The sequence below is a fragment of the Oryctolagus cuniculus genome, chromosome 12, assembly GCF_051225735.1.
Source record: "Oryctolagus cuniculus isolate XC-2025 breed Fujian yellow rabbit chromosome 12, ASM5122573v1, whole genome shotgun sequence".
Lineage (NCBI taxonomy): Eukaryota > Metazoa > Chordata > Mammalia > Lagomorpha > Leporidae > Oryctolagus > Oryctolagus cuniculus.
This window is the reverse complement of record NC_142878.1, coordinates 89,101,881-89,114,769: the sequence shown is the minus strand read 5'-3', so window position 1 is coordinate 89,114,769 and position 12,889 is coordinate 89,101,881. Positions and strand designations below refer to the sequence as shown.

The window sequence follows — 12,889 nt, the reverse complement described above, 5'->3', positions numbered from 1 at the left end:
GCTCCCCGTCTTCATGGGGGAACGACACTAGACCCTGCCTAGGCTTCATATCCGAGTCACGGCACCATTATGTCGCTCCCCCTCTTCGTGGAGGAACGACACAGGACCCTGCGCTGTTCTTTCGTCTGCTCGGCCCTCCCCGGGTTTGCTGCTGGCTCTTCCCGGGTTGGCTACTATCCCTTCCACCTCCGTGGAAGGGCAGTTCCCCCTGGCCACATTCCCCACTTCCGCAGGGGAGCGGCACTCCGCCGGCCGGCTCTCTGGGGGGCTGCACAGGCGTTCCCCTTAGATGTTCCCCATAGATGTTCCTGGTGCATGCCGTCTCTCTCCTCCTTTATAGTCCTCCTCCGCCAATCCTAACTCGGCTGCCCACACGCCGAGTACGCTGCTCTCCTCCAATCAATAGCAAGTCCTACAGTTTATTAGTTGAACTGGAGGCAGCTGTGCGGAAGCTGTTTACTTCTCTCCCAGCGCCATATTGTGGGAGAGCAGATGCATAGAATAAGTCTTAATTCCAGTAACTCAGTCTAGTCCGGATTGCTCCCCACAGGCCATCGTCTGCTGCCTTCCCAGGGGCGTTAGCAGGGAGCTGGATCAGAAGCAGAGCAGCTGAGACTTGAACATCTGATATGGAATGATGGTGTCGTAGCACAGCTCTGGCCCTGGCGTATCTCAATTCAGTATATAATCTTAAGAGAAGAGAATAAAATTATGAGACCTACATCCCACAGAGCTTATGACACCCAGGGACCTATGAGTGGGTGATCAGGTGTGGTTGTCTAAACCCAGGCTAACCGCCAGCTCCCTATGTCCCCTCGCCGTCAAAAATTATGAGACCTACATCCCACAGAGCTTATGACACCCAGGGACCTATGAGTGGGTGATCAGGTGTGGTTGTCTAAACCCAGGCTAACCGCCAGCTCCCTATGTCCCCTCGCCGTCAACACCAGACCACACCCTGCACCAGCAGCTCAGACTCCGCATCACTCCCCAGCTGTGTGACCTTGGATGTGTTATGGAACCTCTCTGCCTCCTTGTCTGTAAAATGGAGACGGTAATACAGATGGGCTGGCGCTGTGGCGTGGTGGGTAAAGCCACAACCTGAAGCGCCGGCATCCCATATGGTTCAAGACCCGGCTGCTCCACTTCTGATCCAGCTCCCCACTAATGCGCCTGAGAAAGCACCGGACAATGGTGCTTGCGTCCCTGTACCCATGTAGGAGATCCAGACGAAGCTCCCAGCTCCTGGCTGTGGCCTGGCCCGGCCCCAGCCATTGCAGCCATTTTGGGAGTGAACCAGGGGATGGAAGATCTCTCTGTCTTCCTCTCTGTCTTTCCCTCTCACTCTCTCTGTAAAATCTGCATTTAAAATAAAAAAATAGAGAAAAAGTCCACTGTGTGCCTTCACTTGTGTTCCACGGCCTGGCACGTAGAAACCACCCTGCTAAGTGCAGTTACAGACCTAAGAGTCTGTCCACAGAGAAAGTCAGTGGCAAGGAGAATGGGAAGCCATCGCCCTTCATGTCTACCAGGAGCACACTAGCAGGCCCAGGAGGCTGGGACCCCAAGGCCATGGGAGGTCAGCAGAGGGGGGGTTTGGGAAGCCACACCACTTCTGGGTGCCCCTTCCGCCCTTGGGAGCAGCCCAGAGAAAGCCAGACCCACGGGAAAATCAGCCAGAACCAAACAAACACAGTTAGGAAGGAGAGCCTGTGGCAGGTGCGCGGTGGCAGGCCAAGGCCAGGTGGCAGAGAGCCTGCGATTTTCCGGGAGAGAACGCAGAGCGCAGTGGTCTTGTACTCCCCTCGGCAGAGGAGGGGACTGCTCGCTGCACCCCCGCCTCGTTTCCCCGTCGCTGCTGAGGAATGAGGTGTCCGGAAGCGACTTTTCTAGATAACTGAAGTCTGTCCCTGTGCCCTAACGTGGTTTCACGGGATCACTCTGGGGAGAAATCTCTCTGCAATTGACTGCACGTGCTCCTGCATTCACAATCAGAGCGCTCCACACTGAGCGCGAGCTTCTCCTTCCACCTTGGGTAGGAGGCGCTGGTCGCCCTCGCACTGCCGGCTCCAGGTGGTTTCGCGTGAGGCTACCGTTGTGGCCTGTTTGCTTCCATTGCTTCCTTCTGTGACATAGAGTGCTTGCCATGTATTTTAGGAGCCCCCATAAACCACGCAGCCAACAACAGACACCTGTACACACACACACACACACACACATACACGCATGCACGCACACGCCGGCCCATGTTGTGAGAATCCAATGGCAGGTGTAATGCGATTGTGTTGTCTGTCACGACCTGAACTACTCTAATCAAATCACTCCCCCAGTGGTCCACACAGGCTGCCCCAGTGCCTCTGCCCCTCACCGCCTGTGTGCCCCCCCGGGGCTCAGGGCGCCTGCCGGCTGGAGCAGGGCCTTTGCTGAGTGGAGCAGTAGATGAACGGAGGCTCCCAGGTCCTACTGCGTGGGCCGGACGGGAATCCTCAGGCTTTCTCATCAGAAGCACAGCTCTGCTTCCTGCTAGAAATGGTGGAGTCACTGAGAACGCACAGCTGCAGGCCCTGGGGACGCACCGAGGACAGACCGGCTTTGGACCACAGCAGCTCCTGCAGGCCAGGCTCAGGGCAGTCACTGTGACTCCTACAAAGGAGAGGGAGCCCGTGCTCCGGGTCCTGGGGTCGTCCAGCGAGGAACGGGCAGGAAGTGCCCAGTTCTCCGGTGTGACCCGACCTCGGGCCTAGCAGCTACCCCCCTGTCCCTCTAAGTGTCTCCGCTTGGGAGACCATCCTCCAGAAAGGATCTGTACCTGCAGTGGCCAGAGTTGGAGCCCGAAAACCTGGGCCTGCTCTTGCCATGACCTTGAGCAACCACTGAACTTCTCTGACCTTTGTCTGCCCATCTGCAAAATGGGGAAATACCGAAGCTTGAGTCATGCCCATGAGGCTTCTAGGATGGTGGCCAGCGCATTTCAAATGTTGTCAACTCTGCAGTGGAGTCGTGTCACGTGCACATTGCACTTGACACAGATTCTGCCACACGTGCTTCACGACAAAGAGAGATGAAGCAGAGGGCGAGATTCTGCTGGTGTTGGACTCAGCACGCCCATGGCCCAGGGACAGCGGGAGGCAGGAGACGCTGGGCTGTCCTCTGGCCGATGAGTCTCCTGCAGCATGAGAACAATTGCAACTATAAATGGTTCCACCGGTTGCCGGGAGGAAGATGCAGGATCAGGCCCCCTGGGACTTCGGCAGCTCCAATTGAGATGGAGGAGGTTCTGACCGCAGCGTAGTAATGGGGGTTCCCGGGGCACGGGTGGTTCTGTTACCGGAGAAATGCAGGGTTCTTGTCTTTGCACAAGAAAGAATTCAGGTGTGAGACAGAGTAGTGGAAAGTGAAAAGTAGCAAAGTTTATTAGGGTAGGGACATCCGCAACAACGGATGGGCACCTCTCTAGACAGGACCTGAGAGAGAGTGCCCGGTCTACATTTAGGCCGGGGTTTTTAAGGAGATGGGTCTCTGTCTTCACACATTTCCTCCTGAAACAAAGGATTTTATGGCTGTAAATATTAAGAAGCTCCTATCTGAGTTTTCCCTTGAAGGTATCAGACAGGAGGAAGCCTAGCTGGCGCCATCCTGGGTTCAGAGGAAGGGTGAGCAGGATCCCCTGGAGAATGGGGATCCTGAGCAGGGTGTTTGAAATGCAGACACTGGGCTGCATCTGGGAGATTGTGGAAGATTGTCAGGCAGAAGAGGCGGGACCTCCACCTGGCAGGTTATCAGGTAGAAGGGGCAGGGCAGGATGTGAACACTGGGCTGCCCCTGACACATTATCAGGATGACTTTGAGATGTAGATGCATATGCTGGATATAAAAGTCTTCTCTTTAGGCCTTTATGCCACACACACATAAGCTCATATCTAACTTCCTAACAGTTGTGTGCTCTAAAGGATGGTGGGCAGGGGCTGGTGCTGTGGTGTGTTGGGTTAAGCCGCTACCTGCAGCGCCAACATCCCATAAGGGCGCCAGTTCCAGTCCCGGCTGCTCCACTTCTGATCCAGCTCCCTGATAATGCACCTGCTACCCACATGGGAGACCCAGAAGCTCCTGGCTCCTGGCTTTGGCCTGGCCCAGTCCCAGCCATGTGGTCATCTGGGGAGTAAACCAGAGGATGGACGATGTCTCTCTCTCTCTCTCTCTCTCTCTCTCTCTCTCTGTGTGTGTGTGTGTGTGTGTGTGTGTGTAACTCTGCCTTTCAAATAAATAAATCTTTAAAATAAAATTTAAAAAGGATAGTGGGCAGCTCTATGACACTGACTGGGTCAGCCCTCAGGCAGACGAGTGAGACAGCCCTTCCAGCCCGCTAAAGGGGTCTGCTGCTCAGCCCGGAAGCCCTGCCAGCCCTCCGAGGTGGGGAGCAGCCCTTCTCTCCTCTGTCCTTGTCCTGGAACACTGTTTGTGACTGTCCATGCCTGAACTGCACCTCACCCCAGCATTCTCGTGGACGAGGCTATAGCTAGAAGACCTCTTGTTACGGTGTACCCTGCACGCAGAAGGCCAGAAAGCGATGGCCAGAGTGGGAGGTGGCAGCCGGTGGGGTGCCCATCCTGGGGCTCTGCTATTCAGCCCCTTTCCACAGCTGAAGAGCGAGTGACTGGCTGCTATCACTCTTTGAAACATTTAATTACGTGTAAAGATCTTGAAGGCTGCCTGTTACCTCCCAGGGAAAACGATCCCTTTTCCTGGCCCCTCTGAAGCCGGCTGCTTGGAAAGAAATGAAATTGGATTGAAGACGAAGCAACCGGGGCTGCAGGCATCCCAGAAAGGGGGGAGCAGCAGGAGAAAGAGATGGAAGGGCGACAGGAAGACGGGGGTGGCGGGGTGCGTGGGGTCAGGAAAAATATTCTTTTTTTTTTTTTTTTTTGACAGGCAGAGTGGACAGTGAGAGAGAGAGACAGAGAGAGAAAGGTCTTCCTTTGCCGTTGGTTCACCCTCCAATGGCCGCCGCTGCAGCCGGCGCACCGCGCTGATCCGATGGCAGGAGCCAGGATCCAGGTGCTTTTCCTGGTCTCCCATGGGGTGCAGGGCCCAAGCACCTGGGCCATCCTCCACTGCACTCCCTGGCCATAGCAGAGAGCTGGCCTGGAAGAGGGGCTACCGGGACAGAATCCGGTGCCCCGACCGGGACTAGAACTCGGTGTGCCGGCGCCGCAAGGTGGAGGATTAGCCTATTGAGCCACGGCGCCGGCTCAGGAAAAATATTCTTGAAGAGTGAGGTGCAAGAGGCGTGTGGAATGGGGAAAGGGAAGGAAAGACAGAAATGGGAGCTGGGATGGGCTGGGGAGGCATGAAGAAGAGGGGTGGAGGGGCTGGCGCTGTGGTGCAGCGGGTGAAGCCACCGCCTGCAATGCCAGCATCCCATATGAGCGCTGCTTCAAGTCCCGGCTGCTCCACTTCCGATCCAGCTCTCTGCTGTGGCCTGGGAAAGCAGTAGAAGATGGCCCAAGTCCTTGGGCTCCTGCACCCGCGTGGGAGACCTAGAAGAAGCTCCTGGCTCCTGGCTTCGGATCGGTGCAGCTCTGGCTGTTGCGGCCATTTGGGGAGTGGACCAGCAGATGAAAAATGGTTCTCTCCCCATCCCTACCCTCTCTGTAACTCCATCCTTCAAAGAAATAATAAAATAATTTATTTAACTGGGAGTAGGGCAGACATTGGGCAGAATGGTTAAGACCTCACCTGGGACACGTGCATCCCATATCCGAGTGCCTGGGTCCCAGCCTCGCCTCTTCTGCTTGTGAGCCAGCTGCCTGCTACAGTGTACCCTGGGAGGCCGCAGGAGATGGCTCAAGGAGTTGGGAGATCTGGATGGAGTTCCTGGCTCCCAGCTTTGCCTGGCCATTGGGGGCATTTTGGAGAGTGAAATGGCAGTTGGGAGATCTGTCTCTCTCTCTTGCAGGCTGCGACAGCGACCACTGGGGCTCCCACTGCAGCAACCGGTGCCAGTGCCAGAACGGCGCCCTGTGCAACCCCATCACCGGCGCGTGCGTGTGCGCCGCCGGCTTCCGCGGATGGCGCTGCGAGGAGCTCTGCGCGCCCGGCACCCACGGCAAGGGCTGCCAGCTGCCGTGCCAGTGCCGCAACGGCGCCAGCTGCGACCCCCGCACGGGCGAGTGCCTTTGCGCGCCTGGCTACACCGGCGTCTAGTGAGTGCCGCGGGGGCGGGGCCGGGCTTGGGCCGGGGCAGGGGAGGTGAGGGCGGGGCCTCGGGAGGGCGGGGCCAGGGCCTGGGAGGGCGGGGCTCGCCTGGCTGCTGTGGCTGCTGGCCGAGAGGACCTGCTTGAGTTCCTTGCACGTGAGTCAGGGTGTGAGTAGTCCTGGTTGTGAACCTTCCTGAACTCTGACCTCAAGTCCGGCAGATTCCAGATGCCCGGACCTCGCCCACCTGGGGTCTCATGCCGGGGTGACGGGTCCTTCCTGAGTCTGCGTGGGTGGGCGCCCTGGTGACCAGCGGAGCTCATTAAACCCTTCCCGGAAGACCCCTCCTGGTCGCCTGCTTGGAATCCTCTTCTGATCGTAACCCGGGGCCTCCCCTTCTGGGCCACTGGGACCGAGAGAAGGGGCAGGCCCTGGGCATATGTTACGTGCCTGCCCTCTCTGACCTGCCTTCTCCCAGGCCCCAATCTGCCCCCTCGCTGCAGTTCCCTAGAAAGCTGGCGTCGCGGTGGCGGGGCCTCCAGGCCTCTGTAGCCTCCCCACCAGCCGCAGATCCTGCCAGGGGGCAGGAAGACTCTGACCAGGAGACTCCCCTGACCCGATATCTGGCCAGCTCCCCGAACCCAGGGAGTTAGAGGCCAGGACCATGGGCCAAAGCCCAAGGCCCAGACAGTGTGCCAGCCCGGCTCACCCCCCACCCTCCACATGGGAGCTTGGTGTGGTAGCTGTGCAGAGCTTGGAGGTGCACACCCCAGATTCCCCCTGCTCTGACTCTAGGCAGATTCTGGAAGTCAGAACCCACAGCTGCTTCCCAGTGCGTTTGTTCACGCTGTTCCTCTGCCCTGGCTTCCATTATCCTGGAGAAATTCACTTCACCTTCCAGGAACAAGTCAAAGGTCTCGCTCCCAGGGGAGCCTTCCTCAGCCTCCTCCCCAACAGAACGGTGGTGTCCTGCCTTCCCAAGTGTTGACCCAGGCACACCATTCCTGTGCATCCTGTTTGAGTCGGGCTTCCCTGGCAGGGGGCATGGCCACGCTTCAGCTGACCCTGTGCCCAGGGAGCCCCGGGGCGTCGGCCGGGGGCTGGTGGCACCGGGGCCCCACTAATGAGTCCCTCTGCTTCTCCATGTAGCTGTGAAGAGCTGTGCCCTCCCGGGAGCCACGGGGCCCACTGTGAGCTGCGCTGCCCTTGCCAGAACGGGGGCACCTGCCACCACATCACTGGTGAATGTGCCTGCCCCCCAGGCTGGACGGTAGGTGACCCTGCACCCACACTTACACACACCCCAGAAGGTGGGAAAAGGGAGATGGGACCCATAGCCTCGCAGGCCCAAGTTCTGGTCTCACATCTGGTGTTGACCATGACAAAGGCCTCCATTATTCCGATCTCTTGTTTCGTCACCTGCAGAGTTGGCCACCCTGCCCTGCAGAGCTGCCGTGGGTGGCGGGGGCCTAAGGGAAGGCCACGTGCATGCAAAGTGCACAGCAAACCCCAAAGCACTGTGCGGTTGTGTGTTTTGTATCCCTGGATGCCACGGGCCCCTACAAGCCTCCTTCTGGCCTGTACCCACCACCTGTCAGGGCCTGCCCCATGGCCCCCAGCCTGCAGCAGGAGCACTTTCGCCATGGCTGACTGTCCCGGCTGCCTCTGACTCTCCAGGAACATGCTCTGTCTTTGGAGGAAGTTCAATGCCACGGCTGGCTGCCTCCCCTGGGGCCTGAGGCTTTGCAGAGCCCCAGAGGGCAGTAGCAGGGTATCTCGGGAGGCTGTGAACTTGGAGGTCACAGCAGCAGACAGGAGGCATGCCGGCCACCTCGTCAGGATATTTTAGATCAGGAAAGGGCCCTTAGGGATCACCCGGTCTAGCACTGCTCCAACCTGGCTGCCCTCCAGAGTCCAAGAGGGGGATGGGGATTCCCAGGCTCTGCCTGAGACCTTCTGGGACCTGGGCTGTCTCTCTTTAATAAGCTCCCCAGACAGTTCCGCTGCAGCCGCGCTGTCTGCAGGTGTGTGTTTGGAAATAAAAGATTGAGGCCGTAGGATTTCCTGTGGATTTCACAGCCTGCTAGGGTTTGCAGGGTGTGAGGATGGGGGTGGGGAGCCTGATAATTAGCACTCGGGTGCCCACCCCACCTCCCACCTCTCCACTTGCTTCTGTTTTCCATCTGGAGGTTCTAGGTAAGATTTCACAGAAAAACAGGGCCTCCTGGCTTTAAAAGATCTGAGCACCCAAGGCCACAGTGCTGGTTAGGAACAAGGTGGAGCTGGAATCGGGCTGGTCTGGCTTCTGAGTCCCTTGATGTCCGTGTGTCTGGGTGTCTGGGCGTCTCTTCTGAGGAGGACAAAGGGGGCTGCTGCTGCCTCTCCCACTCCTGCCTGCTTCTCCCACCCCTGTCTCCGATCCGCCAGGTTCTGAAATCCATCCCAGCAGCAGGCAGAGAGGTGGGGCAGAATGTCAGGGGGCAGAAGAGGGCGGCAGGCAGCAGCGCCTGTCCCTGGCCAGGCCCCTCGGAGCCACGGCTGGGGCTGGAGGCTGCAGAGAGGGAGGGAGGAAGGCAGCCCCGGGGAGGGGCTTGAGTCTCCCCGGAGCAGCCAGGGCCTGTTCTTCCAGATGACAGGGAACTCTGTCAATAGACGCTCTGGGCTTGAGCACTTTATGTTTTTAATGTGATCGTAGACAATTGCATTTCTATTTTTGCCGTAGCATTTAACTTGCAGATTTGGATGAATTATTAATGTTCCTCATGCATGCAGAGTTGCAGAATAATGAAGCTGTGCTCCGGCCTCAGGCTCCTCCCAGGGAGGGCTGGGGCCGAGGAGCGGGTACGGGGGGAAGAGTCTCACCCCTGTATTGTCTTGCATTGCCTGACTGTCCCATTAGCCCACTCAGAGGTCTAAATGCCATTGCTAACTCCCACCGTGCACCCCCAACAGACTGGAACCGTGCAGGGAACTTCACAGGGGCTGCTGGGGACTCGGGCCAGAGACTCCTGGCCCCCAGCCCTAGGAAAGCCCACAGACCCTCTGCTGGCCAGCTGTGGGGAGCCCACTCCACAAGGGGCCTTTGCAAAGAGCCTGGGCAATCATTTCCCCTCCTTTGCTGGGCTCTGAGTCCTTTTGAAAGAGAGAAGCCAGGTGTGATCAGTGCGATGCTAGCAGGTGCTAGAGACAGACGGCAAGGTATGCAGTGGTGGGAGGCACTTCCCTTAGGGGCTCCCAGCCTGATGGTGGAGGCTGGACATAGTGTGTGGGTGTGCACACACAGGTGCATACACAGGCTTACACACAGAGGCACAGTCTCACGCATACAGACACACGCAAAGGAAGCAACAGGCCAGAAGAGAAACAGGGCCGGGGAGCCAGCACTAGGCCAGTTGGTGTGGAGGGACCAAGCGCTTTCCGGAGCTGAGGCTATGGAATCGGGGGTGCTCAGGTTTGGGAAGGAGCCTGCCTGTGATCCGGATGCCTCCACAGCGCCCACACTCACCGCTCTGCACCGTCCAGCCAGCGCGTCCGTGCCTCCGGGGCTGGCGGCAGTGGGAGGAGGGCCTGCTGATGCTGGAGGAGACTCGAAGCCCATGATGCGGGCACACTGGCCTGGCCTCACGTCCCCTCCCCTCGGCATCCTGGCCCCTCCTCTCCTCTCCCATGTGGCCATGGCTTTGGGATTTGGACCCACCCTGGGCTCCCCTGTATCAACCTTGCCCCTGCCAAGCCCGCCTTGCTCCTGCCGCTGAAGACACACACTGAGCAGGGCGCAGGGGTTAGGGTCTGCCTGCCTCTCCTCGGTCCTGCAGGCCCAAATCCCAGATCCAGGTACCAGCAGGGGCGTCTCATAGGATCTGGCTAGGTGTCTTACCCGTCCTCCCTCTGGGGGTCCATCTTAATCTCCTGGGCCTTGGATCCTGCACCCCAGTGTGACCCCCTTCTAACTGGGTGTCCTCCGTGGGGGCGCTGGGTACTACAGAGTTAGGAATTCCACGTGGGAATCTGAGGTTCCCCCGTGCAGCAGGTGGGAGCAGGGGGGACGCTGTAGGGCACAGCCCTCTCGGGAGCTGAGCCCCCCTGCCTGCTCACCTGCCAGCAGGCACTGAGCACTTCCTGGTTCACGCTTCTTTCGGTCCCAGCCTGCACAGGCCTTCTACCACGTGCCACCCCCTTCGGTGTCAACTGGTTTTGATTATTATCAATGTAGGGCCCACTTTTCATTCCCTAACCCCAAGAGCCCCTGGGAGACCAGGGGTTTCCATCCCATTTTATAGATGAGAAGACTGAGGCTTGGAACAATCACATGACTTGTCCCAGCTTGGCCATGGCGAGAAGCCAGAGCTGGGATGTGACCCAGGCCCTGCCTTTGAGCCCACTGTTCTCTCCTCCCCAGGCGGGCAGCAGGACTTCTGAGGGGCCCAATTCTCCCAGGCCCAGGGGTTCAAGCCCAAGGAGGGGCCTGGAGATCCAGTTTGGGAATCCTGAGCAGGGGCTCAAAAGTGTTCGCCCACCAGACCCAAAAGTCTCAGGGACGCTTGGTTCCCCTGGGGCACCTTGGGAAGAAGCGATCCTGCACCTGGCTCTCCTGCAGGCTTCCGTGTGTGTGTGAGTGTGTGTGTGTGAGTGTGTGTGTGTGAGTGTGTGTGTGTGTGTGTGTGCCAGCTGCCTCCCCGGACATGAGCACTCCTCTCGACCCCGCCCCTCACCCACCCTGCTCCCACCCTCCCTAAGCTAACAGGCCTCCCATTTCATTCATTACAAGGAAATTGGATGATCATGATGGATGACTCTGGCCTGGGCAGGATTTTGCCAACTAAACCCGCCTTGTCAGGGTTAGCGGTTATTGGTGCTTAAAAACCGTGAGCTGCACTAATTGATTCATTAATTGGCGGCTCCTCCTTGACCTCCATAAGAGAAGTGACTGTGTGTGTGTGTGTGTGTGTGTGTGTGTGTGTGTGTGTGAGTGGCTGGAGGGCAGCAGGAATTGGGACCTATGTCGTGGATATATGATTTTAAAAGTTGAAGAATAGCTCTGTGGGCGGGGCCATAGGGAGAGCATCCCCCCACCACCCCGTTCACAAATCCCACCCTCTACAGGCAAGCAGCCCCAGTCTTGAAGTGTTTCTTCCAGCATTCTGTGTTTGTCTTCACGGATTTGAAAGGCACAAAGACACAGGGAGATCTTCCTTCTGGTGCACTGCTGGGCTGAGCCGGGCTGAACCAGGTCTGCCATGGGGGTGGCAGGGCCCCAAGCACTCGAGCCCTCCCTGCTGCCTCCCAGGGTATGCATGAGCAGGAAATGGAGGCGGGACTCGAACCCCGGCACTCTGATGGGGGATGCTGGCCTCTACAGCGCTGTCCTCACCACTATCAAATGCCCACCTCTCGTACTGGCATTCCTCTCCACCTTTCTAGATAACCCGCTTTTAAAAATATTTATTTGTTTAATTATTTGTTTGAAAGGCAGAGTGACAGAGAGATCGTCCATCCGCTGGGTCACTCGCCAAATGTCCACAACAGTCAGAGATGGTTGCAACTCCCTCTGGGTCTCCCACATGCATGGCCAAGGTCAGGGTCTTGGGCCATCATCTACCGCCTTTCCAGGCACATTAGCAAGGATAAGCCAGGACTCGAACTGGTGCCCAGGTGGGATTCAGGCGTCACAGACAGCACCAGAGTGCCGGCCCCTAGGTCACATCTGCACTGCCGCCTCTTGCCTTTTTCATTTCTGAGGTCCGTTGACTTCCTGCTGTAGAATCAGGTTCTGTGCTCCCACACACGGGTGCCAGCACCAGCAGCCCTCCCCCACACTCCCAGCAGAGCGACTACAGGTTTTGGTTAGATTTTCTCGTAGCATCTATGTGAAGAGGCCCACGTCCCTGCACTCTGGCGGGATGCTGAAACTCAGACCCGCCGCAGCTCTCTCCATTCCTTGTCTGCTTTTGCTCTAGTTGTGAGGCGGGGCTGTCGGAAGCCCGGTGCTGTGTCCCCATCTGAGCTCTCTCGCCCCAGGCTGTTGCCTGCCCACCTGCCATCTGGGACTCTCACTTTCATCCTAGGCTGCCTCTCGCCTCGGTCTTGGATTCTCTAATTCCTGGAACCTGTGGCTTTCTTTTGAGTAATTGTTGCTGGTAGGAAAAGAAAAATCTGCCAGTAGCTTCCTGAGACGATGTCTGGAGGCCTGGGGCTGCTGCAGTGGCGCAGCAGGCTGGGCTGCCCTCGTGACGCTGGCGCCCCGTACTGGGATGCTGGGTCCAGTCCCAGCTGCTCTGCTTTAGGTCCAGCCTCCTGCTGCTGCACAAGGGGAGGCAGCAGATGAAGGCGCAAAGACTTGGGCCCCCGTGAGAGGCCTGGATGGAGCTCTGGGCTTCTGGCTTCTGCCTGGCCCAGTCCTGGCTGTTGCAGCCATTTGGGAAGTGAATGAGTAGATGAAAGATCAATCAATCAATCTCTCTCTCTCTCTCTCCCTCTCCCTCTCTCTCTCTCTTTGTGTTCCTCTCTCTGTTATTCTGCCTTTCAAATCAATAAATAAATCTAAAAATAAAAATACATTTTTCCCAGGCTCTTCAAATCTGAAAATGTCTTCATTGACTCCCCCAGCTGGATGTTAGTTTAGCTGGGTGTAGAATTCCACAAAGAAAATGATTTTTCTTCAAAATCTTTAAGGCCCCATTATCTCCTAGCTTCT

General features: G+C 57.7%; 1 protein-coding gene across 17 annotated transcripts in view; it reads left to right on the top strand.

Moving 5' to 3' along the window:
* The window catches only part of MEGF11 (multiple EGF like domains 11), a 308,135-nt gene that overhangs the window by 228,620 nt on the left and 66,626 nt on the right, over window positions 1–12,889 (top strand). For all 17 annotated transcript variants that reach the window (XR_016218272.1, XR_007910144.3, XR_007910140.3 and 14 more), the window contains 2 exons: window positions 5,957–6,203; window positions 7,345–7,465. Coding sequence is in view for 12 of the 17 variants with exons in the window: in XM_051821839.3 (XP_051677799.3) it covers window positions 5,957–6,203; window positions 7,345–7,465 (368 nt within the window). In the remaining 5 variants the exon portion in view is untranslated. The remainder of the gene's footprint in view (window positions 1–5,956; window positions 6,204–7,344; window positions 7,466–12,889) is intronic.